The 24,843-nt window shown below is 36.2% G+C and overlaps 1 protein-coding gene across 2 annotated transcripts in view; it reads left to right on the forward strand.

The window, feature by feature from the left end:
• Positions 1–24,843, forward strand: part of LOC119140854 (mitogen-activated protein kinase kinase kinase 1-like) — a 67,889-nt gene that overhangs the window by 34,053 nt on the left and 8,993 nt on the right. For both annotated transcript variants that reach the window (XM_037372487.1, XM_037372486.1), the window contains exons 2-14: positions 9,651–9,801; positions 12,404–12,607; positions 13,294–13,494; positions 14,380–14,496; positions 15,042–15,190; positions 18,224–18,345; positions 19,071–19,152; positions 19,284–19,461; positions 20,258–20,548; positions 20,957–21,078; positions 22,252–22,343; positions 22,591–22,780; positions 23,100–24,366. In XM_037372487.1, the coding sequence (XP_037228384.1) occupies positions 9,651–9,801; positions 12,404–12,607; positions 13,294–13,494; positions 14,380–14,496; positions 15,042–15,190; positions 18,224–18,345; positions 19,071–19,152; positions 19,284–19,461; positions 20,258–20,548; positions 20,957–21,078; positions 22,252–22,343; positions 22,591–22,780; positions 23,100–24,366 (3,166 nt within the window). The remainder of the gene's footprint in view (positions 1–9,650; positions 9,802–12,403; positions 12,608–13,293; positions 13,495–14,379; positions 14,497–15,041; positions 15,191–18,223; positions 18,346–19,070; positions 19,153–19,283; positions 19,462–20,257; positions 20,549–20,956; positions 21,079–22,251; positions 22,344–22,590; positions 22,781–23,099; positions 24,367–24,843) is intronic.

The raw sequence follows: 24,843 nt of genomic DNA on the forward strand, positions 1-24,843 counted from the left end.
TTCAAATACTGTATCAGTGTTTAATACTGCTTCTAGTTGCTCTTGCACAGTATGGATTTAGACTATTCCTTTTCCAAAAAGCATATTTTGCATAATTTTAGCGTCTATCTAAGTTTTATGCTCATGCATCTTTCTAGATACATATAACACTATCTTTTATGGTGAGGTGCCCGTCATTTGTGAAACTTTCTCCCAGGTGCTTGCTTACAGGAGAATATATTGTACCTAGGAGCCTGGGAGGGAATGACTGTACTGAAACTTGAATGTAAAGCATTTCTGATCAAATTCCATTTACATGGAACGTTGTGTCCTTCCTCAAATCACTGGTGACAAGCTGGAGCTCTTGTAAAGTAATGCTTCTCTAGTGTTATGCTTTCACACTACTATGTGAATGTGTCTGCAATTTTTATGTCGATTTTTAAGCAAATACTGATTATATCTCTCTTCCTTTATCCAGGCCGATACAAAAGGGATGTGAGCTCACTGCATTTTTACTGACAGTATGTTGTTGTTATTTTTTAAAAAATTAATATCAAGACTTATATTTCTAAAGTAGTATATGTTACTACAAGTTAAAAGCTTAAGTACATTGTTACAAGTAGGATATGAATGCAGCAAAGTCTTTACAATCTCAGTCAGGAATATGCTGAGAATAAGAAAAAATGGTATATTTTTGTTAAGGAGTAGTCTGTATACTTGCTGTCCTGTAATCAGCTTCCTTACTTTATCACAGACCTATTTGGTTATTATGGATTTTTTTAAATGGCTTTCTAACTACACTGATTATTTTTTTTAAAGTTACCTCACTAAATACTCCCCTCCTTATTAGATAAGATTGCTGCACTTAATTACTCTTTATATTCTGGATTTTAAAGAAGCTGAAATAGGAGTTATTGAAACCATAACCATTTTTAGCTATATGCTTGCAGAAGTTTTGAATGCCTTTTCTTGGAAGTTAGTTGGTTTTTTTTCATGGTAGCTTGTTTTTATCTCTACAAAAATATTTGTAACAGTAGCTGCCACTGTTAGAATGGGTATAGTTGCTGTATGCCTGGCCTGTGGCTAGACTAGTTGACAGACATCACCAAAAGGTCCCTCCTTGTTGCACAGGGAGACATACTCTCCCTGTACAGCACAGTGCACTCTGTATTGCATGCGAGGGTGTTTTACTGAAAATCCTAAGTCTTGGGTTTTCATTGTAAGAGCATGGTTCACCTGTGATTTTCTGCTGATAGAAAATATGCTGTCCACTATAAATCTACCATAGGTGGGTGAAGGGTTCTAATACGTTGCTATAGGGTGGTGTTTTTTCACCTAGAAGTTACTCAAAATAGGCTTGCGAGGAATTTTTTAATTTATTTCTGCACCTCAGGAAAGCTTTTTATGCCAGAGCTAGAAACGTATGTGGAAATGTTTACTCCCCTTTGGCTTTTGGAGCTAAGCTCAGTGTGTGCATAAATCTTTGCAGGATAAGGAGACATTTTGAATGGGTCTCTGAGTGTCAGTGAGCAAAACAGACATCTCTTTAGCAAGTTTTAGTGCTTCTTTAATACAGTTTATTATTGAATTCCTAAATCTTAGGAAATCAAATTAATAATTGCCAGTGTAACTCAGACTGTTCTGTTTTTTCTTCTCTTTTCATGTAAGTTTGTCCATATATTTATCAAATTAGAGCATAAGCTTAAAGATGAATACCAAATAACAAAACCAGATACAGACAAGATATGTAAATAAGAAAAATTGGGATCATTAGCATACTGGGGTTCTGCTTCATGACTTCTAGTTTTACTGAAGTAGCATTTAGTAGATGACGATAATAATTTATAATTGTCAGCAGTGTACACTAAGAAACAAATATAATCCTGATGAGAAATAGAATTTTTTTTTTTTTTTTTACCATGGAAACATGGTATTAAAATCATTCTTCAGAAAAGAACAAGAGCAAATCTGTTAAATGTCTTTCTGGGTCTCTAGTCTCCTTCTGTAAGGCCAGAGCTTGTTGAGGTTTATAACTTTTTTAAAATTTATCTTTAAATATTTTAAAGACTTATTTGTTTTGAAAAGAGTAAGTCTGGTTCTCCGTTTGCATTACATACCATTTACTGCCTAACCAGTCATTAAGACTTAAATTTAGATTGTTATGCTTCTTTGCTAGAAAGAAGAAAATAAAGGCTTATAAATGTTATTTGCTTTGTGATTTATGATTGTCTTTTTGCCGAGAGAACTTTAAAATTCCCTTTACACCAGCAATCTCGGAACATTTGATATCTGCTGATAATTCTGCAGTCTTGAACAGTGCCAGAATGGTCTAAATTCCCTTTCTTGTTTATAACTCCTCACAAAATTATTTAATAGGTTGTAGCTTTGGAAAATCTATGTAGCTAATTCCTGTCCAAGTTACTTGTTTACATGCTAATCCCCTTTCTCTAATAGCTATGCTTGTGATCCTATAACCTGGTGCAGATGAAATAATCATAGTTGACTGTAAGTGAGCACTTGTATTGCTATCTTTTTCTTTTTAATGACATCACTGCAGTTCTTGGAGTAATGCCCATTAGTATGTCACACTGGGATGGGGGCAGGACGTGCTTTTTCTCCTCAGTTGCCCCAATGTGAGCTGGGCATACTGGATTCCGTTCTCTGTTGGGATACTGAAGAAACTGACTGAATCTTGTGTAAGCTGTATTGTCACATTTCAGATATTAGTCCAAATACATAAAATTATGAAAATAATTAGGCTGCACAATTATTAGTGGCTTTGGGTCTCCATGTATCAATGTAAATTATCTACTTCCTGTAACTTTGAGAAATTTTGCTCAATAATGGAATAAACTTGGTTTTATAGAGATAAGATACCAGACTCCCTCTGCAAACCTTTTAGTATGAAAGTAAAGAGTTTGAGAGATCATGTAATGAACTGCTATTTTAAAATCTTGAAAATATCACAGTATATGTATATCTTGATGCATCAGAGTTGGTACTGGGAGACTGTTGTGGTTTAACTCCGGCCTGCAACCAAGCACCACGAAGCCACTTGCTCACTCCCCCTCACCCAGAGGGACGGGGAGGAGAACCAGAAAGGAATGTAAAACTCAAGGGTTGAGATAAGAACAATTTAATAGGTAAAGCAAAAGCCGTGCACGCAAGCAAAGCAAAGCAAAGAATTCATTCACCACTTCCCATGGGCAGGCAGATGTTCAGCCATCTCCAGGAAAGCAGGGCTCCATCATGCATAACGGTCACTCAGGAAGACAAGCACCATAATGTCAGATGTCCCCTTCCTTCTTCTTCCCCCAGTTTATATACTCAGCATGACATAATATGGTATGGAATACCTCTTTGGCTAATTTGGGTCACCTGTCCTGGCTGTGTCCCCTCCCAATTTCCCATGCCCCTCCAGCCCTCTGGCTGGCAGGGCCCAAGGAACTGAAAAGTCCTTGATTCAGTATAAACATTACCCAGCAACAACTAAAACCATCAGTGTCCTATCAACATTGTTCTCACATCACGTCCAAAACACAGCACTGTACTAGCTATCAAGAAGAAAATTAACTCTATCCCAGCTGAAACCAGGACAGAGACTAAATAACAGCAGGAATGATTAGAGAGACCTAGGAGCTTTTGTAATATTTGCTTCAGATGTCTGATAGCTTCCTTAGGAAGCATGCAGAAGAGAAGCCCATTTCATTAGCTTTGTGGCAAACATCTGTTGTAAATAGAGACTGATATTTCTTGTCTTGTTCTGTAGGAGGACTCCTTTTCAGTGGCTACTGAATATTGCCACAATCTCAAAGTATGACTAGGTGGCTTCACAGCAAACAATTCAACCAATTTTTTTACATATTTCAAGTAGGTGGATTTGACTAAATAGGAGCTAGAAAATCCAGGCAGGTAATTTACCTCTAACTTTAGACATCTATCTTTGAAGATCTGTGTCTTCATCACTGAAGGGGTGATCCTTCTTGACCAGGGCCTGTGAGGTTCCACTGAAGGTGATGGCTCAGTCTTGTGCTTCAGTTATGAATGTTGTCCTATTAGCAGTGAAATGTTCTTTGACAAATGCATCTTTTTGACCTGTCAGTCTTCCAGAGATACACTTGATTATCATGGTCTTTGAGACCAAATGACTTTATAGGGAGAGAAGACAAGGGATGTATCAAACTGAGTAAATAACAATTACTACTAAACTAGTAAAGGTGTAGGCTCAGTAGGTTCGGGTTTAGAGCCAAATAACAGAAAGGGTTTTCTTCAATGTTTTCACATTCTAAATGGATTTGTTAGCCTTTTATAGAAAAATGCTGGAAGAAATAGGATAAGCTTTAACTTTTAAAACTACTTTGTAAAGATGTGGCTGTCACCTGATGGTGGTTTCCAGCAGGGATGCTTGCACTGCAGCCTGGGATCCCCAGGGCAGTGGAGGTTCCACAGAAACCTGCTGGGTGTTACGTTTCTCTGTTTAATTACACCTTGTCACGTGAAAAGGGTGGGGGGAAATCCTCTCAACCCCAGGTGTTTGATCTGTCTATCAGTACCCCAGGAAAGCCAAGACCCTTGTGCCCGACCAGTCTGTCAGTGTCCCATTATAGGGACCCTTCACTGAACAGTCCCACTGGATTGGAGGGCAATGCAACTGCCTTGTTCAGGGAAACATGCCAACAGCATAAGGGGGACCCCTCAGCAGGTCTTCCCACTTTATTTAAATGTGTTACCCACTGCCAGCAACTGTTAGCGCCCACAAAGGACTAACACTAACAGTTTACAGAATAACACTATTATAAAATCATGACAAGTTAAGTTTCGTGATTGCCAGTGATAGGGACTGTCTGCAAAAAACAAGCTTGAAATGATACACAACCAAACTATATACAACCAAAACCATAATTACTAATGACAGCTAGAATTAGTTAGTTATTTAGCATGCATAAGTCAAAGTTCTTACCCAATAGGCATCCCTATGGGGGAGAAGACAGGTTCAGCCCATCAACTGATCCCAGAAGTTACAATAGAGTCTTCCTTAACTTCCACCTTCATTCATTCAATTTTATACTTTTCTTTACTCTCAGGTGGAGCTTGAGTGACTCTAGTCATACATTCTTTCATTATTGATTGGTGTAAACTTCTCTCACTTTCATTTAAAGACATAGTTTATAAGAAATACAAAGTGCATGCTCGGTGAGGGGTGGTCGTGCCTTACAGATGGGTAACTTTGGGATGGAGGTGTGTGTTAGTATTATAATGAGCAAGGTTCATCTAAGGAGAATAGTTTCACCACAGTTGTTGGTCCAGCAACAGACATCTCATATATTTTCCATTTGGCAGCTGCTATGCAGTTTATCGGCTGTATGGTACCATCAAGTTCCCAATCCTGCAGGGAGTACAGCAGAGCCTGGCTGCGTGTGTCTCCACTCCACCCTCCACTGCTCCTCTAGGATAGCAGGTTGTGTTGCCTAGGGAACCATGGTGGAGTAGATTCCATGCATGCCAACTGTCAGAAAGTGGCAACTGTATTTTTCTCTTAAAAAGTTGTTATAATACTACAACTTCTATTAGGTCTGTAATTTCCCCCCTCCAAGCAATTTTCCCACACACCTGGGCATCACTTATGCTTTTCCTGTAGTTTTGTAACATGTTTTATACTTTATAAGTAAGTTTTAAAATATATGTAGAAAATAAAAGTTTATTTGAGGTAAATTGAAAGGTGTTTCTAATGCAAAATGCTTGTTAGTGATTCATCTAAATGACATTAAGTAGCAGTTTTTTAATGTGAGTGAAAGGCAAACAGTGGGTGCAGAGTTCCACTCAATATATACTCCTTGTGAGCTTTAGTGGGAAGCGTATTGGTCAAATGAAGGCAGTCTAGTTATTCTCAAGGAAAGATGATGAGCTATTGGAGAAGCTGAGGCAGCTAGAAAAAAAATAGGACTGTTTTCGCTTTTGTATTTGTCAGCTACTCTAACAGAAGAATAGAACTTAATTTCACACTTACAACATTTGGCTAAAATTCCTATAACTGTTTTAGGAAGCTAGATTCATTAGTCTCTGTGAAGTAGTGTGTTCAGTGCTGTCTTTAAGTGACAGTTGCTGCCATTAGTACCAGGTTGAGAAAGTTCCCTGTTAATTTTTTAATTTTAATGAAATGTGTCATACTTTATCTTTTCCTTTGTTAGGATGGACACAAATGATTAGATAACAGCAGTAGTGGGTCAGGAAGAGGAGAAATGGGAGACTGGCAGGAGGACAGACCATGTCTTGCTCATCTTGATCCGATTTTTTTTTAAACTGATCTTGATATCATTAAAAATACTTAATGGCAAAAGAAAAAACTGTGAACACTGCTGGAACTGTTAGTGGTCAGAAGTTATCTGAAACACTAGTAGCTGACCTTTTCAGGGAATGGCTAACTTTGTTTGTTTGAATTTTGTTTTTTGTCACTGCTCCCCATGCTGAGCTCTGCTCCTAGCATTCCTCCAGGCCAGATGGACTAGCCCAAAGTTCTTGGGACCTGTTGAGGGTTGGGTTGTAGGTAGCTGGCTGTCAATATTCTTAATTCTTGCTTACTGTCTCCAAAATGAGCTCTCTACATCCTGTCTAAGCTTGCCCCCAGTATTGATTGTCACCATATATGGCACTTGCACTGAGCAAAATATATAACTTCTCCCATATTCTTTTCTTCTCATTCAGTGCTGCTTCATTAAACCCATGGCTGCTCCTTCTCACAATCTGTTAAGCACATTGTTCTGACAGAGCTTCTGTGTGACCACTTGTTCATGAGTATCTTCTGTGGTCACCCATGGTTTGACCACTGTTACCTTTGCTAACTTGCTTCAGACAAATGTTTTTAAAAAAATAATAAAATTACTCAGCAGCTAATATTTTTTTTCCTCCCTGCGATTGAGTATTTGTAGATTAAAAGTTAAATTTTATCTGGAAAAAATCCTTGTATCCTCCTTTTTCTTTTTTTGGCCTGCTCCTTAGCTGTGTCATTGCTGTTCAAATAAAGTACTACATAGCAGTCACTTAAGCACATTGTTACCTTGACTCAGGAATAGCTTTTGCTGTATGAAGATCAGGATCAAGTCCTCAGTGGAGTACACTCTGGGTTTTTTGAGGGGTTGTTTTTGTTTTGGGGGGTTTTTTTGTGCTGTGGTACAGTGATATGGGGACTGGCAACCCACCTGTTGTCATGTAGATGACAAACTTCAGCTTGACTAGAACAGATGAGTTTTGCTTTAGACTAAAAAATAAACAAAACCTGTAGGTTTAGGCTACAAAATTAGGATGTCCTGCAGTATGCAGGAAAATTTGAGCATTCACAGGAAAAATATTTTTTCCACAGATCCAACAGTATAAGACTATTTAGTAAACTATAGTCTTAGCCAAGCTTGAGTTAAAATAGGAAGGTTTTGGGATTTTGAATACTTCAGAAACTGTGTTCTGTAAAAATACACACAATAATTAAATTCTGCAAAAAGATAACTGATTTACTGAGCAAAAGCTTTCAGACTCAGTTGGTCTTTCCCACCTGCATGGAGGAAAAGCACAAGAGTTCTTTGTGCAGGCAAGAATAGATCAGTTTAGCTGTCACGTGAGCGGAAGATAGTTGCCTCTGCTTTTTAGAAAACAAGTACAGATTGTGAAGCCTCCACTGTCATATTGCATTGTTCATGAATTCAAGTCCAGGGGCCTCTAAAAGACTTTTTTTATATCAGTTGAGAAGTTAATCATGGTTATATGAACAAATGAAATACTGTATCATTCTTTCACTGCTGGGATAGTGTTTTCTGTCTTGTATACAAAGTATTTATGCAACTGAGATGGTTCATGCCATGGAATAACTAATATAAAAACCATAGTAACTCTATTTTTAACCTGCACCTATATTATTTTGAAGCTGTACCGTTCTTATGCAGACAAAGATTTTTGTCTTTGAACTGATTTTTTTTGACTGAGGAAAAAATGTAAAATCAGCCCTTTTTAGACAATACAGGTTTTTTTCTCCTACTTTAAGCTTTTAGGCACATTCTTCATTTGTACTCTACCTGCTTCTGTAATGTCTTTGTTTTTCATGAAGAATTGCTAGGTTTTGTCTCTTTCTAGAAAGCAATAGTATGAAATTCAGTGCTGGGACAAAAATAACTTTTCACTTGCATTAGATTTGAAGTTAAGCAAACATTAACGCTTAACCTCTGAAAAAATATTAATTTTTCGACTGATTGTTTTTCTATTTATAAACATTTAAGTCTTTAATGGCTAGACAGTTCTGAGTGTCTAAATTTGGTTATTAACAGTAGGTTTAGATATTGCTTGAAAGAAAATGAAGTTTGTTTACAGTATCCATCTGTTTATCACTTCAGCACTGAACAGGAAGAGTTATTTCCTGTCTCAGAATACTTTGTTTCCTTTGTGTCTATTAAAAAAAAAATGACTACTCCTTCTGACCAGTGAAAACTTCTCATTTTTCAAAGTAGGGATTTGTGATAAATTAACTTTAGTAATACATTGCTGATAAGCATTGTAATTTTAACATCTTATTGCAGTGAATGTTGTAGGGAATATGTTGTAATCATCATATGGTGCATAAATGTAGTTTTAACTGAATAGCTAGAAGTTTTAGAAGTTGAAGACTGCATACATGAAAGCAGTAATGTAAATATGCAACTGTTTCTCATTGTAACTATTATATAGCCTTAAATTGTGATTTTATTTTTGAAACAAAATTTTATTCTGAAAGTTAGCTTAAGCTTGCTTATTTTTAAAGATGGCTAACTTCAAGAAGATGGAAGGGGATCATGTACTGCTGCTTAAGAATGTGGTTTTCTTGGTGATTTAGCTGATAATTCAACAGAATCAGGAAATCTTCCAGACCATTCATATTTGTTTTTCAGTGTCTGACAGTATTTTTTGCTGCTTTGTTGTTGCCAGCAATCACAGGCAATTACTTTGCTGTAGGTCAAAAAAGCACAATCCTAGATGAATTATACTTTCACTTTACAGATATGAACTTGCTGTGAGTTTTGCTACAATTGTAGCTGACTTGAAGTGCTCTTGAGTCATCAGTCACTCAGAAAGCAATTCTCAAGGACACTAGCCTTACTTTCATTATTTCTGTGTCTGGTTTAAACATACTGTGTATTAGTTTACAAGTCCTCTTTTTTTGCGGAAGTGTTCATGTATAGGAAGAGGCACTACATACATAGCTTCATGATTGTGAATCCCTTGAAGATGGAAACTTTTCACCATTTATATTAATTTTATAATTTTTTCTTTAAATAGATTGCAAGCTTTGAATTGCCAATGCATGCATGAACGATCACAACACTTCTGAAACTTTTGGTGAATGACATGACATACAGGGTAATTATTGTATTGGTTTAATATTTGCCAAGACATTCCTCTTTACTGGGTGTCCAACATTACAAGCAATACACACATTTTAAAGAAATACCCCTCAAAACAGGTATAGTGCAAACTGCAGACTAGCAAATTAGTCATAACTTGAAAGGCTTGCTGCAGTCAGTTGAAAATGTTTTAGTAGCTGCATTTTAAGGAGAGGAAGAACAGGATGGCACAAAGCTTAAGAACGCTATATTATTATACCTTAACTAAAAATAACTGCATCTATGACTACAATATATTTTTCTTTGCTGTAGTTGTGACATGGAGAATAGAGAAACCCTCAGGGGGTTGCAGAAGATGGATGACCGCCCAGAAGAGCGTATGATCAGGGAGAAACTCAAGGCAATGTGTATGCCAGCCTGGAAGCATGAATGGCTGGAAAGAAGAAGCAGGAGAGGTCCTATGGTAAGTGGCACGGAAATAAGGGCAATATCTGTGACAACTATTACAAATAAAAATCCCTTAAACTTCTTTCTTTTAGAAACCTTTTTAATCATTAACAGTGTGCAGACTCTTAATTGTGATACTTTTTGTTCATTTTTTATGAGCTGTTTAACAAGAAATTGTGGCTGACTTTCTGAAATGTATGCATTTATTAAGCTTTATTTTTAAAAAAGTATATTGCTGTGCTGCTGATTGTGCTGTGGCAACACTGCCCTCTAATGTCAACAGCAAAAGTAGCTCTTGTTCATTAGATAAAGACTATTTGAGTGTAAAACTGCACTGTAGTGCTTTGTACTCCATTCTCTAGGGTTTCATGACTTCGTATTTCCTTTGTTTGAAAATGTTAACATTTTCTATATGTTTAATGTGTGTGGATTTTTTTTTTTGCTAGATTAATATACAAACTGCAAGCTTATTAGAACCAGAGAAATCAAATCTGAGTAACTCCTTCACATAAGTCTCAACTCTACTAAAACTTGGATGCCAGAATATTCCTATTAGCCTTTTTGGGTAATGCTTTTGTATAAATGGCTCAGAAGTAGTAATAAGAAATTTCAGACAGATCAAACCAAAAACTTATTAAACACAGTTAAGATTCTAACACTAGCATATTCAGTATAATGCTGGTTAATTAATAGCAATTATGTTTAAGTGTAGTTGCATTGGTCAGTATGACTCCTGTGTAACATTTGATGGGAGTGCTAATTTAAAGGTGAGATCATCTGATGCAGTAAACGAGTGTTTGGGGGCAGCTTTTCTAGAACAGAAATAAGGGTTATGTTGGTAACTTTCTGTCATAGGAACATTGAAAATGCTTCAAGTACACCAAAAAAGAAATACCTTGAATAACACAAACCAGTTCTTAATTGAAAAAAAATTTAAATGCATCTTGGTTACTGCATAGCTTGAAATTATGGTTCCTTGTTCAGCCCACTTCCCTTGAGGTTTCTGGGTATTTAAATACAAATTTTGATGCTCCAGTTTCTCAATTACTACCATTTCACATTTAAACTTTTTCAAGCACTAGCAACTGATAACTGTAACTTGTCAAAATGCAAATTCATGTGCCTATGGGCTGTCCAGGAAAGAAAAAAAGCATTACAGTAATCAGTAGGAAGAAAAAAACCACAACAGCCTGCATTGCTTTTCATACTTTTCCTTTATCCTGTTTGTCTTCATAATCAGATAGCAATATATTTTAAAACAACAACAACAAAGGTTTCTGAAAAGTTCAGGTTTGTAAGAAGAATACATTCAGTATGGTGACTTTTTAAGGTAAAACAAGCAGTGCTTGGCTCAAGGCTGTAAAAACAGGCCTTTCCTCTCTTAGGCAATGCCTAACTGCTAGGCTACAGCCTCCTCATTGTCCTCTTCTTCCTGTAGCCTGCTGAAATTTAAATGCATTTTTGGATAGTGGAACAGCTTCAGCTGGATGAGTTAAATGCTTCAGTTTAAAATAGTATTTTGACCTTGTGGATGCAGTTCAAATCATCAGGTAGAAAGGCATTGAGGCTGGATGTCTCTTCTGCATACCCTGAGCAGGGAAAGCTCCTTCCATTAATTAATTAATTAATTAATCGATCTATCTATCTATTCATTCATTTATTTATTTATTTCCTAAATTTGAGACCTCTGCAGCTTTCTAGGAGAGATCTGCTCTGTTAATCTGAAGTGTTACTTGGAGCTTCCCTCCAACTTAGAGTCAAGCCTCTAAGACATGGGGAAATGTAGAACTAAAACTGCCTGCCTGCTGTGACTGCTTTTAATTTGATTCCATGGGGCCTTACTCTTCTCATGTATTATGTAGGTCTGAGGGGCAAGCAGCTGAAAGTTGTCTTGAAATATTCCATATCTTAGTGTCAAAATTCAGTGTTTATGCAACAAAGCACTGTATTAGAAGTGTATGTGCTCACTCTTCTTGAGCACATGTGTCTGTTCACGTAGTGCAGCAATGTGTTAAATGATTAGCTCAGATACCAGATGCAGTGTAGCTGTTTTACTTGTATTGCAGGCAGAAAAGCTGCCCATGGTTCTTATAGGGCACAGCACACCTTAATTTTGCTGTATTGCCTCCAGGTTTAAAGTAATTTTACTTTGCAGCAAGTGTTCATATTGTGCTGTAGAAATGGCAATCCTGCTATATATCAACTGATACTTACTGTATGTAACAGATGGATCCAAGGTTATAGCTCTTAAATAAGCAGACAACACCTGTAGAAAAAAAATATTCTTTTGGCTCCTACTATCCAAATGGGAGAATTGCTGTCCTCTGAGATACCATGAATGACAATTACAGAAGCACTTTGACAATCAAATCAGTCGCTGCCACAAGTCTAATAGGTGGCACAAATGGACAAGAAAAAGGTTCTTGCTTGTGTTGTGTATAGATTAACAAGATAGCCCCTATTAGATGTTAATGTTAGAACCTGGGGAATATGCAAACTTTGAATGTCTAAATAATGGCTTAATTATAATGCTAGCTAAACAAGTTTTGATGAATTTGTTTTGCTTTAATGTAAAATTATCAAATTGTAGTTTTAACATATGGTTTAATTGCTGCAAGGTGGTGAAACCTATCCCTAGGAAAGGAGATGGATTGGAAATGAACAAACTCTCTCTGGAGCCTCGGGCTGAAGGACAAAGCACTGCTTTTTCACCTACACAGAAAGGAAGACGTAGTCCTTCTCCTAGTAGCTTTTCATCATCCTCTAGGACACTTAAATCTGAATCACCAGGTGTTAGAAGAAAAAGGGTATCTCCAGTGCCTGTAAGTTGTAAGCTGTGATGTAATTTTTAATTTGGCTATATACCGCAATATTTGCTTAGAGAACAATTGGTATCTAATCCTTTCTGGGTAGGCAAAATGCTGATATAAAGGGGTTATGACAGGGTATCACTTGATATGCTCTGCATATCTCATGTTATACTTCTTGTATGGAATTTTGTTCTTTCCTCTTAGGTATGACTTTTCTTCTTAATTTAGTCCTGCTTTCAATTTTTATTTGTAGGAAATAAATGAAGAAATATAGGTACTCAGTTGTGAAGATGTATGTTCTCTTAGCTTGATTTTTGCATGAAGAGGTGCCAGGAGTTTGATTTGTGCTTTTTTGATTGTTTTTTGGTTTTTTTGGGTTGTGGTGCCCGTGTCCCCCTGTAGTTTTTTGCATGTCAGTTCTCCAGGCAGGTATATTCCCTTGGGGATAGGATTGTTGACTGGATGGACACACCCCAACTCACCCCACCTCTCTTCTGCCCTTGAATTGCCCTTGAATTCTGGGCATGAAAGAAAATTAATAATTTTACATTCATATAGTCTAAGCAGGTTATAGTTTCTTCAGATTTTGGGGACTCTCTCATTCTATGTCATGGGGGGGGGGATGATGGACAGACAGACAACCCATAGTTAAACTTACTGTTGTCCTGGAAATGCTCATGATGGAACTGCTTATGTAGTTTCAGAGTGGACGAATAACACCACCTCGAGGAGCCCCATCTCCAGATGGCTCCTCTCCATACAGCCCTGAGGAAACAAATCGTCGTGTCAACAAAGTTATGCGAGCCAGGCTGTACCTGCTGCAGCAGATAGGACCCAACTCTTTCTTAATTGGAGGAGACAGCCCTGATAATAAATACAGAGTGTTTATTGGGCCTCAGGTAGAGAACATTTTTGTGTTGTTTGTAGCTTTTATTAATTTATAGTTAATCTTGGAAAACTGTACAAAACCAAATTAGACCAAGTTAGTCGCAACCCTTGCAAATAGTTCTATAAAGTAATGTTTAAAAGATATAATCTGTGATTGTTTAATATAATGATCAGCTTGTATTTTTTCAAATATGTAGCAAGTATTACTTTTGTCTAGTTTATCTTTAAAAAGAAAAATACTCTTGGAAGTAATTACTAATATTCTGTATATTTCTCATTCCTAGCAGTGGCTTCTAATTGTATATCTTAAGTATTTTTGGCCACTTCATTTTCCTAGTTTCTCACTCTGAAATGCTATGTTTTCTCTATTCATGGGATATATAAATGACGAGCACATGACACAATTCTTTTTAATGCTGTGATAATTTCATTAATACCCATAGTGAAGTTGTTTTCAGAGACTTCCATAGTACTGCTGTGATGGTGTATTGGGGAACATTTAGGTTTCTGAATAAACAGAAACATTTAAGTTTGATTGTTGTCATGTTATGGGTATATGATGATTGTATGCATAAATTCCTTCTAGTATGAAGCATAGCAATAACTTCAGCTGATTTTAAAAAATAAAAAAAGGGGGTGTGTGTGTATCAAGAGAACTGGTGTTATAATTGTCTACTTTTCCATACATATTCCTGAATAATATTTTTGGGATTCACATTTTATGTAAGGCCATGCAAGAAGATATGACTATCTATATATGAAATATTTTGCATTAACTAGCTTTGGGTTTCTAATAAAAAAGGGGGGGAGGGGGCTAGTATATGTCTTCATGATGAACTTAATGATCTATGTAATTATCAATTCAGTAGAGCCCTAGCATATACTTTTCTTTGCAGACTTGTAGCTGTGGTCGTGGGATGTTCTGTATTCATCTGCTGTTTGTTATGTTGCGAGTCTTCCAGCTTGAACCCTCAGACCCAATGCTCTGGAGAAAGATGCTGAAGAACTTTGAGGTGATAGATTTCTAATAGATCTAATGGCAGACCTAAAATAGACTCCATGTAAAAGTCTTTAGAACATTATCTTAAAAATGCTGAGAACTACTGCATTTCAAAGCAGCAAGAATATATGTTTTTAATTATATCTTTAATTTGGGTTCAAGAGCCCTGCAAGTAGGAAAAAAATCTGCAAATAAAAGGCATAGCTAAAAGAATTAGTAGAGAGCTGTAGTTTAGCAAGTGATTCAAATCTTGGATTTTCTACTCAAATTTGTTTATGTGTCTCACTGATTAGCTGAAAGGTAAACAGAACAAGGATCTTCAGAAGTAACTGTGTGTATACTTAAAGCTATTTTTAATAAGTAAATAGGTTTTTGTTGTAAAGTTTCTTGTGATCTATTTATTAGTAAGACTTCTGAAATTCCTGCTATACTGCTAATGCATTATTGTGAAGGTAAACAGGTCTTTCTTAGCAGTAGTTAAGCTTCAGTAATATTACCTTCTAAATACAAGCTATTCATAGCACAAATATGACTGTTGCCATCTTTTTCTGATGTTAGGTTGAGAGTTTGTTCCAGAAATATCACAGTAGGCGTAGCTCGAGGATCAAAGCTCCATCTCGTAACACCATCCAGAAGTTTGTCTCACGCATGTCAAATTCTCATACATTGTCATCATCTAGTACTTCTACATCTAGTTCAGAAAACAGGTCAGTATTTCTTTAAAGGAATTAAAAACTTTATTGTGTATTTTTTTCTAATTTTTGAGGCTTAGAATCACCTACATTCTTTTTTTTCAAAGCTGCTTTCGTTTCAAGCCATGTTAAGTCTCTGTATTTGCAAACAAATCAAGAGTCAAGCATACATTATTCACAGTCATACCAAGTGGGCATTATACTTTCTGTTTGTAAAAAGTTAAGTAGAGCTGTGAAAAGAATTTTTTTGACTCTTATGAATTTGGGAAACAAACTCTAGAAATGAAAATTATCATCTTCAAGACTGAAACGTATACATTAACTTTGGAAACTTGTTTGTTTGTGAGCATTTGTTCAAATATAGTACTTGTGCAAATGCTGACAAATGAAGAAACAGAATTTCATTTTTTTCCTCTTGTCCTAATAAATTTGTACTACTTTGGAGAAATGCTTGGGCCTATGACAATATACTGAAAATTTCTGGGTAAATGTACTGTTTGTGTAAACATATATAAAAACCATGGGGTTTATATATCTATATCTAATTAAGAATATATTTTAAAAACCACTTAATGCAAAATGAGTGGGTAAACTATAAGGGAGTTGTTAAACGATTATGGTTTTTCATAGTTTATACCATATTAAAAGATGCCTTATTTATCAGTCTTAAGTGGTTTGATTCTTTGATAGCACTTGAGTGCTTTTTCTTTTATATTGAAAAGATATTGGTTAACTTTTTAAACAAGTGATTTGTGCATGCATTAATTAGCAGACTGAGTGAACTAGACATCCTATAGAGAGATCAAACCACAGAAGGCAACCAAAACCGAGGCTTGCTTTTGTGTAAAGCAAAACTTAAGGAGGACCTTGATATGTTACTTTGTGATAATAAGCATATAGTTAGATTAATATATTCAGACAGGTTTATAATTCTGATATACATATTGTAACCTTAATTTCCCATAGTCTTTTAATTACTTTTCCAAATTGTCAAATTGCATCATTGTAAATAAATTACATAAGTAGTTCTAGAGTATATTATGTATTTAACTAATTGGTTTATTTGGCAAGTCAGTTCCTTTAATTATATACCTTGCATAGGAAGATTATTTTTTTTTAATAGGAATGACTTTATTGGACTGTGAACTTTGCTGCATTAGTTCTCATTTTTGACAGGATGAAAGATTCTTTCAGTTGTTTGCCAGTACACCTGATGATTAGTTCCCTGCGTTACTGGTTCAATGAGATAAGTTATCATTCTGTGTGAGTCTAATCTTGCATGATATAAGTATTGGAGAACACTGAGCATCAGATTAATTTGAGATAAAAGCTTACTCAGTTCTGATAATTACTGTGACTTGCAGTTATTTTTGTTTTACTATTAATTCTTAAAAAATAAATTTTAATTTAAAACTCGTGTTTCTATACATGCCGTGGAACTGAATTTTTACACTGTAAGCTTATTTTTGTGGATTTTTAAAAGATAAAGAAAATTAGCGTCAATCACTTGCAAAAAGCTAGAAGCTAATATATATGTATAGAGACAATGTATACACAAATTATTTTTAGAATATACGGTTGATGAGCAAATACAGGGTTCCTGCAAACTTTTAAACATGAACCAGCTATAACTTACATTTTTAGTAGGAGTACTAAGTTTTACACATTTAAACAATAATGCAGAAGTTTAAATTGTGTTTTTTATTACATGTTGTTTAAGCTTAGAATAATTTTTCTGGTGAAATCTCTGGTTATAGCCATTTAAAAATTAAGGTAAGGTAAATAAAATGGAACCAACATGTAAAACAGAAATGTGGTGGTTTGTTTTTTTTTAAAAAAATCTACATGTGATATGTAGATATATTAGTGTTTATGTGAATCGATTACATCTGTTTCTCAGTGGCAGAAAATTATTGAGTGGCTGTTCTCTTCTGTTGAATTTTTGAGTTTTACATACATTCATCAAATAGTATTTACAGTTTTCTGTACTGGGCTGAAGACTATCTTGTGACTCTATTCTGAAAGAGTGTGGAAAAAAACCTGCATGTAGCTGTCATGGTTTAACCCTGGCTGGCAACTAAGCCCCATGCAGCCACTTGCTCACTCCCTCCACAGTGGGACGGAGGAGAGAATCAGAAGAGAAAAAAGTGAGAGAAATCATGGGTTGAAATAAAGACAGTTTAATAGGTAAAGCAAAAGCCGGACATGCAAGCAAAGCAAAACAAGGAATTCATTCACCACTTCCCATGGGCAGGCAGGTGTTCAGCCATCTCCAGGAAAGCAGGGCTCCATCGTGTGTAACAGCTACTTGGGAAGACAAACACCATCATTCTGAACATCCTCCCCTTCCTTCTTATATACCCAGCATGACGTCATATGGTATGGAATACCTCTTTGGCTAATTTGGGTCACCTGTCCTGTCTGTGTCCCCTCCCAATTTCCCATGCCCCTCCAGCCCTCTGGCTGGCAGGGCCCAAGGAACTGATAAGTCCTTGATTCAGTATAAACATTACCCAGCAACAACTAAAAACATCAGCGTTCTATCAACATTGTTCTCACATCAGAGCCAAAACACGGCACTGCACCAGCTACAAAGAAGAAAATTAACTATCCCAGCTGAAACCAGGACAATAACTTTCAAAATCTAAAAATGTCTTAGTTTTTCAAAAGCAAAGGAAAAGTAAAAAAAGCAAAGATTGGTTTGTTTCAAGAAGCTGGGGGGGAGAGGGAGGGGAGGGGAGGGGGGGGAATAAGTGCCCGAGGCTAGTCCTTTCAATCTCCAATTGGTGTCTGACCTAGTTTGAAAAGATGTCATGCATTTTGTGATGTTCTCTTTCATTTCAACAAAGTGTTGTCTGTAAGTGCTTCTGAAAATTTGGTTGCTCAGTTATTCAGACCAAGGTTTAGGAGAATCATCATCATCATAAAATGAGTAATGAATAGCATATTCAGAAGTGACTGTTCAAAATAAAGTTAATCTTTTTCACTGTTAAACCTGTTCTGAATTCTGATATGCCATTTTGCAATCAAAAGTATTTCTTTTTATAGTATGAAGGATGAAGAAGAACAGATGTGCCCCATTTGTTTGTTAGGCATGCTGGATGAAGAGAGCCTAACTGTGTGTGAAGATGGCTGCAGGAACAAGTTACACCACCACTGCATGTCAATATGTACATTGTCATCTTTGTCTCATTAAGTTCTGGTGACTAAATATGCAGAAGTATTATAATTTTGTGTGTTGGTAGGGTTTTTTGTTTGTTTTAAAAGTTACAGAAACATGCTCTTAAGTGATGACTATAGCTCTTTGAGAGTTTGGTATCATTCATTGGTATCAATATATACCTTATTATCAGTTATCAAATTACAGCTTGCTTTGTGAATGCTTTGAGAAAGAAGTTAACTGCAGGGCTAGAGGTTTGAGCCTTTTACCTGAGTGAGAAGATCATGTCCAATTAGAGCAAGGCTAGGAACAGATTTTACCCCTCTGTGACTTGTCATTAGAATGCATGAAAGTATTCTACTAGGATTATATAGTGAATTATGGAGTATGTTTTTATATATTGCATTAAATAAAGTATTTTAATTAGATTGCTTTAACAAATAAAATTCTATCTCCCATGTTTTAATACTTTTGAAAAAGTATTACTTATGTTTGAGGCATAAAACCAAACCCCTGCATTTCAATTCATAACTTTTAATATTAAATTGTAGTGCTAAGCTGAAGTGTTTCTGCATGTAAAAACATTTAAATGCACAGGCTTCTGCACATGGTTCAGTTCAGAAGTGTTTATCCTGAAACTGGCATTTCTCAGTAAAAATTAAAAATAATAATGCCATCCTCTGGTTTTATGCAATGTAAAACTGAAATACATATTATCCTGTTGCTGTGTTCCAGGGGCAGAAGAATGCAGAAGAAACAGAGAGCAACTTATATGTCCTCTTTGTAGATCTAAATGGAGATCTCATGATTTCTATAGGTAGGGATTCAGTCTGAGTATAACAAACTATCTGCTTCTGGATCCTAAGTTGATGTTCATAAATATGCTAAAGTATTTACTTTGGTAAATGTTTTATTTGCTAATGCATGCTATTTGTTGTTAATCTGTAGTCATGAATTGCCAAGCCCTGTGGATTCTTCTGTTCTCCATGTGGTTCATCAACAAATTCAGCAGCAATCTACAGCTGGATCACAGAGAAGAACCCAAGATAGCAATTTTAACCTTACTCATCATGGGGTCCAGCAGATCCCTTCTGCCTATAAAAATTTAGCTGAGCCATGGATTCAGGTATTTTTACTTTGTAAAAGAAGCTTCAAATGTAAAAACTGATATTTTTTTTTAAACTGTTTTGCTAGATTTTTCAAATCAACAATTCAAAAATTTATTCTGAATCCCATCAGCTTTATGGTTGATTATTATTGGAAAGAATTATATTTAACTTGCATCAGAAGAAAAGGTTTTTCAGTCTTGTTTTCACTGGGGTATTCAGTTTTAGACTTCATCTCAGGCTTCATATTAAAGGTCCGTGTAATAAAATGTAGTATTCTTAATTCTAATTTTGGTTATGCAAGTGTCACATAAATACAAATTTGGCATTTGCTGTTACCCAAGTTGGGTTGCAGGAGCCGAATGATCAAAATAACCTCTACTCTAGAGGTGGGTTCAACTGAGAAGGGATCACATACTTAAAAGAAATGGGAGAACTTGTATTACCTGTATGTCTGCTGTAATTTTTGTCTGGTATAGCCAGACCTTGCTTTCAGGGTTGTTTATATCAGTGTATAGAAACGAACTCCATACTGAATAATTAAAAATCAGAGTGAATGAAACCATCCATAAAGCCATTCCCCCACTTCTCTTAGCAGAGTTTTTGGAGAACTGAACACTTAGAAATGAAACATCATAAATGATATCACAGAATCTTTTTTAACACGCTGCCTTCTGGCACATTTTTGCTGTCAAGCTTCTTAAGGTGGTCTTTCACCAGAAACATTTATTTGATCTTTTTGAGTGCTCTTCTTAAGTACTTAAGTTGCAGTTTTATTCAATCTGACTCCTGTAATGCTGCTTTTTTCTTTGGCAGGTGTTTGGAATGGAGTTAGTTGGCTGCTTGTTTTCTCACAACTGGAATATACGTGAGATGGCACTTAGACGTCTTTCCCATGATGTTAGTGGTGCTCTATTATTGGCTAATGGTGAAAGCACTGGAAATTCTGGAAGTAGCAATGGAAACAACACAAGTGCTGGAGCTTTGGGAGCAGTTAGTGGGTCATCCCAGACCAGTATCTCAGGAGATGTGGTGGTAGAATCCTGCTGCAGTGTGCTGTCCATGGTCTGTGCCGACCCTGTCTACAAAGTATATGTTGCTGCTTTAGTAAGTAGCTGTTTACTCATATTCTAGTAATTTCCAAATTACTTAATTTTTGAATGGGAAGAGATATATGAGTCAGGAATCCTAATAATTGAGCACTACTGATAACTTTTAACCATCATCTGAAAGCGGGTTGAACAAAATAGCAAGAGTGAAATGGCATGAGTCTACTGGTCAAATATAAGGAAATGCTTGCTACAGCACTAAGTGTTAACAGTACTTGTATGATGAGATTCTTTCCAATCTCAAAGAATACATGACTAATTCTAATGGTGAATATATAGTAAGCTGTTTATTCTTTGAAAATTTTGCTGATATTTTGAATGCAATTTATATAGAATTATTTACAATTCTTAAAATAAATTTGTGTGGCTAATTTGATTTCATATGTATTATTTTTTTTTCTCTTAGAAAACCTTAAGAGCCATGCTATTATATACTCCTTGTCATACTTTAGCAGAGAGGACTAAACTACAGCAACTTCTCAAACCAGTTGTAGAGATGGTATTAGTTAAATGTGCAGATGCCAACAGGTATGGTGTCTCATGAACTTCAAATTCATTTTGGATTGTTACTGAAATGTCTTGAAGTTTCATTTGTTGCTATTTTATATGGAACTAGGAGATCATTTATAGGTGGCAGTGAAATAAAATGTATGGATCATATGTATAAATGTTTTTGTTAAAGTCTAGTTGCTACCAACCAACTTCTGTCTTGAAAGATGTAGGTTTTGGAGGCACCTGTTTATATTTTTCCAGCACTTATGGTTCTTAAATGATGTTTTGCTTGCATAAGGTCTTTTTTCCCCTTAAAATAAAGGAAGATATGTTGGGTGCAGTCATCAACCATCGCCTCCATCTCAGTTAATATTGCTTTGGTTTAATTCTCATGACTCCCCTTTAAGCAGTCAGCAAGTACCAATCATCAAATTTTGTATCTTTAATATATATATATATGTTTCCTACTTCAACAAAAGCTGTTGTACATCTATGTCATGAAGTGTTAACATAACACTGCTACTTTTTACTTCATAGTGTAATGTTAGTATATGGCTATTCTGAGTGAATGCATTTGGCAGTTCTGGCTTGAATAAGCCTTTTCTTCCTCTCCCAAGCTACTCTGTCTGCTCTGCCAGACCAACCATTTCTTCAGCTGTAGATGCAGAAGTCCACCAGACTGCTATTTTTTTTGTTCGGTTGGTTTTTGTCTCTTTTGGTTTAGTTCCTAAGCAGCGTTGTTTCTGAAACTGCAACTAGAGGTTCACTGGCAATAGTTTAGCAATGGAAAATCTAAAATTAAAGGTATAAGTGAAATAGAACTGTTCCTTATGGTGCTGGATTCCTGTATTTGGCCTGTTTGTGCAAGAGGATGAGATCGTAATGTGCAGTTGAATTAATTTCTTTTAGTAAAGAGATTATTGCCTGAAAGTCTCAAAGAATTTGAGAAATGGGGAAGCTGATTTCTATTTGGGTTTTTTATTTATTAGTGATAGACATTACATTTCTGGAAGTTTTCTTATAAAAAATGTCACAATATTGGTAGCTTACAGATAGAGGATTACAGAAGTGTATTGGAATAAAATGATGTTAAATAATTTTCCAAACACAATTCTAAGGTAATGATTATTGAAATGTAATGGTTAAAATGTTTTTTCTTCAAAGCATCTGCTCAAAGTTGGTTGTTTTTTTTGGTTTAATTTCTTATAGTCGAACAAGTCAACTTTCAGTCTCAACGCTATTGGAGATGTGTAAAGACCAAGCAGGAGAGCTGGCAGTTGGGAGAGAAATACTTAAATCTGGTAATAATATCTCTTCATATATAATTGAATTATTATTGCAAGCAAATATACTGAATTGTTTAAAATCTAATACAGGTTTTATCCAATATTTGCCAGCATGGCAAAGAGAACAGTGTTGCTCTCAGCAGTTTGGGGAGGAGGGTGGTGTTAATTTGGGCGCACACTGTATATTTCTGTATGATATAGTTCTGATCTTTATTTAGATTGTGAACATGTCTAATACCTATTTTATCAACTTTTTTTATAGGCTCTGTTGGTATTGGTGGTGTTGATTATGTCTTAAACTGTATTCTTGGAACCCAAACTGAGTCTAGCAACTGGCAAGCGCTACTGGGGCGACTTTGTCTAATAGATAGACTTCTGTTGGAAATTCCTGGTGAATTTTATCCCCACATTGTCTGTGGAGGTGTTTTACAGGCTGATACTGTAGTAGACAGGTACTTACACTATGTGACTATTACTCTTTGTAGTTGAATGTGGTGTTGGTGATTTCTTCAAAAATTGGTTGTTTTGAATCCTGTAAACAAATAGTGTATATTTATATGCAAAAGTGCACCTACTTTACAGAGTAAATGGTTGCATTTCTTAACTTCTGACCTGTGAAACAATTTTAAAGCACCAGCGCAGCAGTAAGTCTGCTTTCTACTGCAGAACTGACAGCTAAATAGGTTATCTTGTAATGGCTTTCTTGGCACTATTTAACTAGAGCATATCAGTTTATAAGACACTTCTTTTTTTTTCTTTTTTAACTTTCAGGTATAAGAAACTTCTCTCCCTCTTAAATTTTGCCTTGCAGTCAATTGACAGTTCCCACTCAATGGTTGGAAAACTATCGCGCAGAGTATTTTTGAGTGCAGCAAGAATGGTGGCAAGAGTGCCCCATGTTTTTTTAAAGCTGTTAGAAATGTTGAGTATGACAAGCTCAACTCATTATGCAAGGATGCGTCGACGTCTGATGGCAATAGCAGATGAAATGGAAATTGCAGATGCCATCCAGCTAGGCATGGAAGAAATGCACTCTGGGGAATGTCAACATGAAAAAATTTTGCAGCTACCTGTACCAGATAACTCTTCAGAAGCTACAGAAAGTAATACTCCTAACAATACTGTCCAGTTATCAAGGAAAGATGAGAAAAGTTTAAGTGATAAAAAACTGAGTGCCAGTCCAGAGGACACTTCTGAGATGCTGGCTAGCCTTGCTGTGGGACTTTCATCTGTAACCACTGAGCAACCAAAGCCAGCCATTCAAGCAAAAGGAAAAACCCCCAATCAGTGTTTGAACTCTTCTCCCTCATCCAGTCATTCTCAGTCACTATTCCCAATGCTTCTGTCTCCTTCAAACCCATCTGTACTAGCTGGCACTGTAACAGATGTCTCTAAACTCAGACCTCAGGGATTTGTTCCCTGCCAAATCCCCTCACCTTCTCCTCAAACACAGCAGAAACTTTCTCTCTGGTTTCAGAGAAACTGTTCTGAAAATAAAGAACTGGATAAACTTTCTCAAGTCCTTACCCAAGCCAGGCCATTGCCATCCAGTCACATACACAGGCCAAAGCCATCACGACCCACCCCAAGTAATGTGAACAAGCAGGGAGAAACCTCAAACAACAGTATGACACTTGACCTGAATGATATTTTGCAGTGTGATGGCAATAGTAGTAGCAGTGCGGTTATACCAAGTGAAGAGACAGTGTTCACACCAGTAGATGAGAAATGTCAATTGGATGTTAATGCAGAGCTCAATTCCAGTATTGAGGACCTGCTCAAGGCCTCTGTGCCAAGAAGTGATGGCACAGTTACATTCAAGTCTGAAGTTGCAGTTCTTTCTCTTGAGCAGGCAGAAAATTATGATACTTACAAAGATGATGTAAATCATAATCAAAAATGCGAGGAAAAGATGGAAGCTGAAGAAGAGGAAGCTTTAGCTATTGCTATGGCAATGTCAGCATCTCAAGATGCCCTGCCAATAATTCCCCAACTACATGTTGAAAATGGTGAAGATATCATAATCATTCAGCAGGATGTAAGTATGCATATGGTAATTTAGCATGTCTCAACTGAGGCTCACTGAATTTATAAAGCAGTGCTGTTTTATTCCCAAAGTTATATAAAGCACAAAGGGACTCAATACTCTTTCATAGAAGTTGGAGTATAAACAGTTTTCCAGTTGAGAGTGCTAACAGGATCTTTCCGTGTTTATTAAGTTTAGAGACAGTATTTGGAAGAGAGACATCATGTTGTATACCTTTTAAAATGGGAAAGAAGAAAGTGTAAAAGTGGGGAAACAAGAAATGAGAACAAAGGTTTTAAGCAGGAGTAGAACTGTACTGAGTCTTAATGCTGATTTACTTTGAAGGCAATTATGCAAAACCAAATCAGTTTCTGAAAGAAGAGGCAGATAGAGTAGGAAGAGATCTTACCATCAGCACATCCTGAGAGAGAAGGTGTGAGATACTTTAGAAATCAGGAAAAATGTTTGTTTGCAAATAGACAAAAGTAT

Source organism: Falco rusticolus, chromosome W, assembly GCF_015220075.1.
Source record: "Falco rusticolus isolate bFalRus1 chromosome W, bFalRus1.pri, whole genome shotgun sequence".
In the NCBI taxonomy this organism is placed as follows: Eukaryota; Metazoa; Chordata; class Aves; order Falconiformes; family Falconidae; genus Falco; species Falco rusticolus.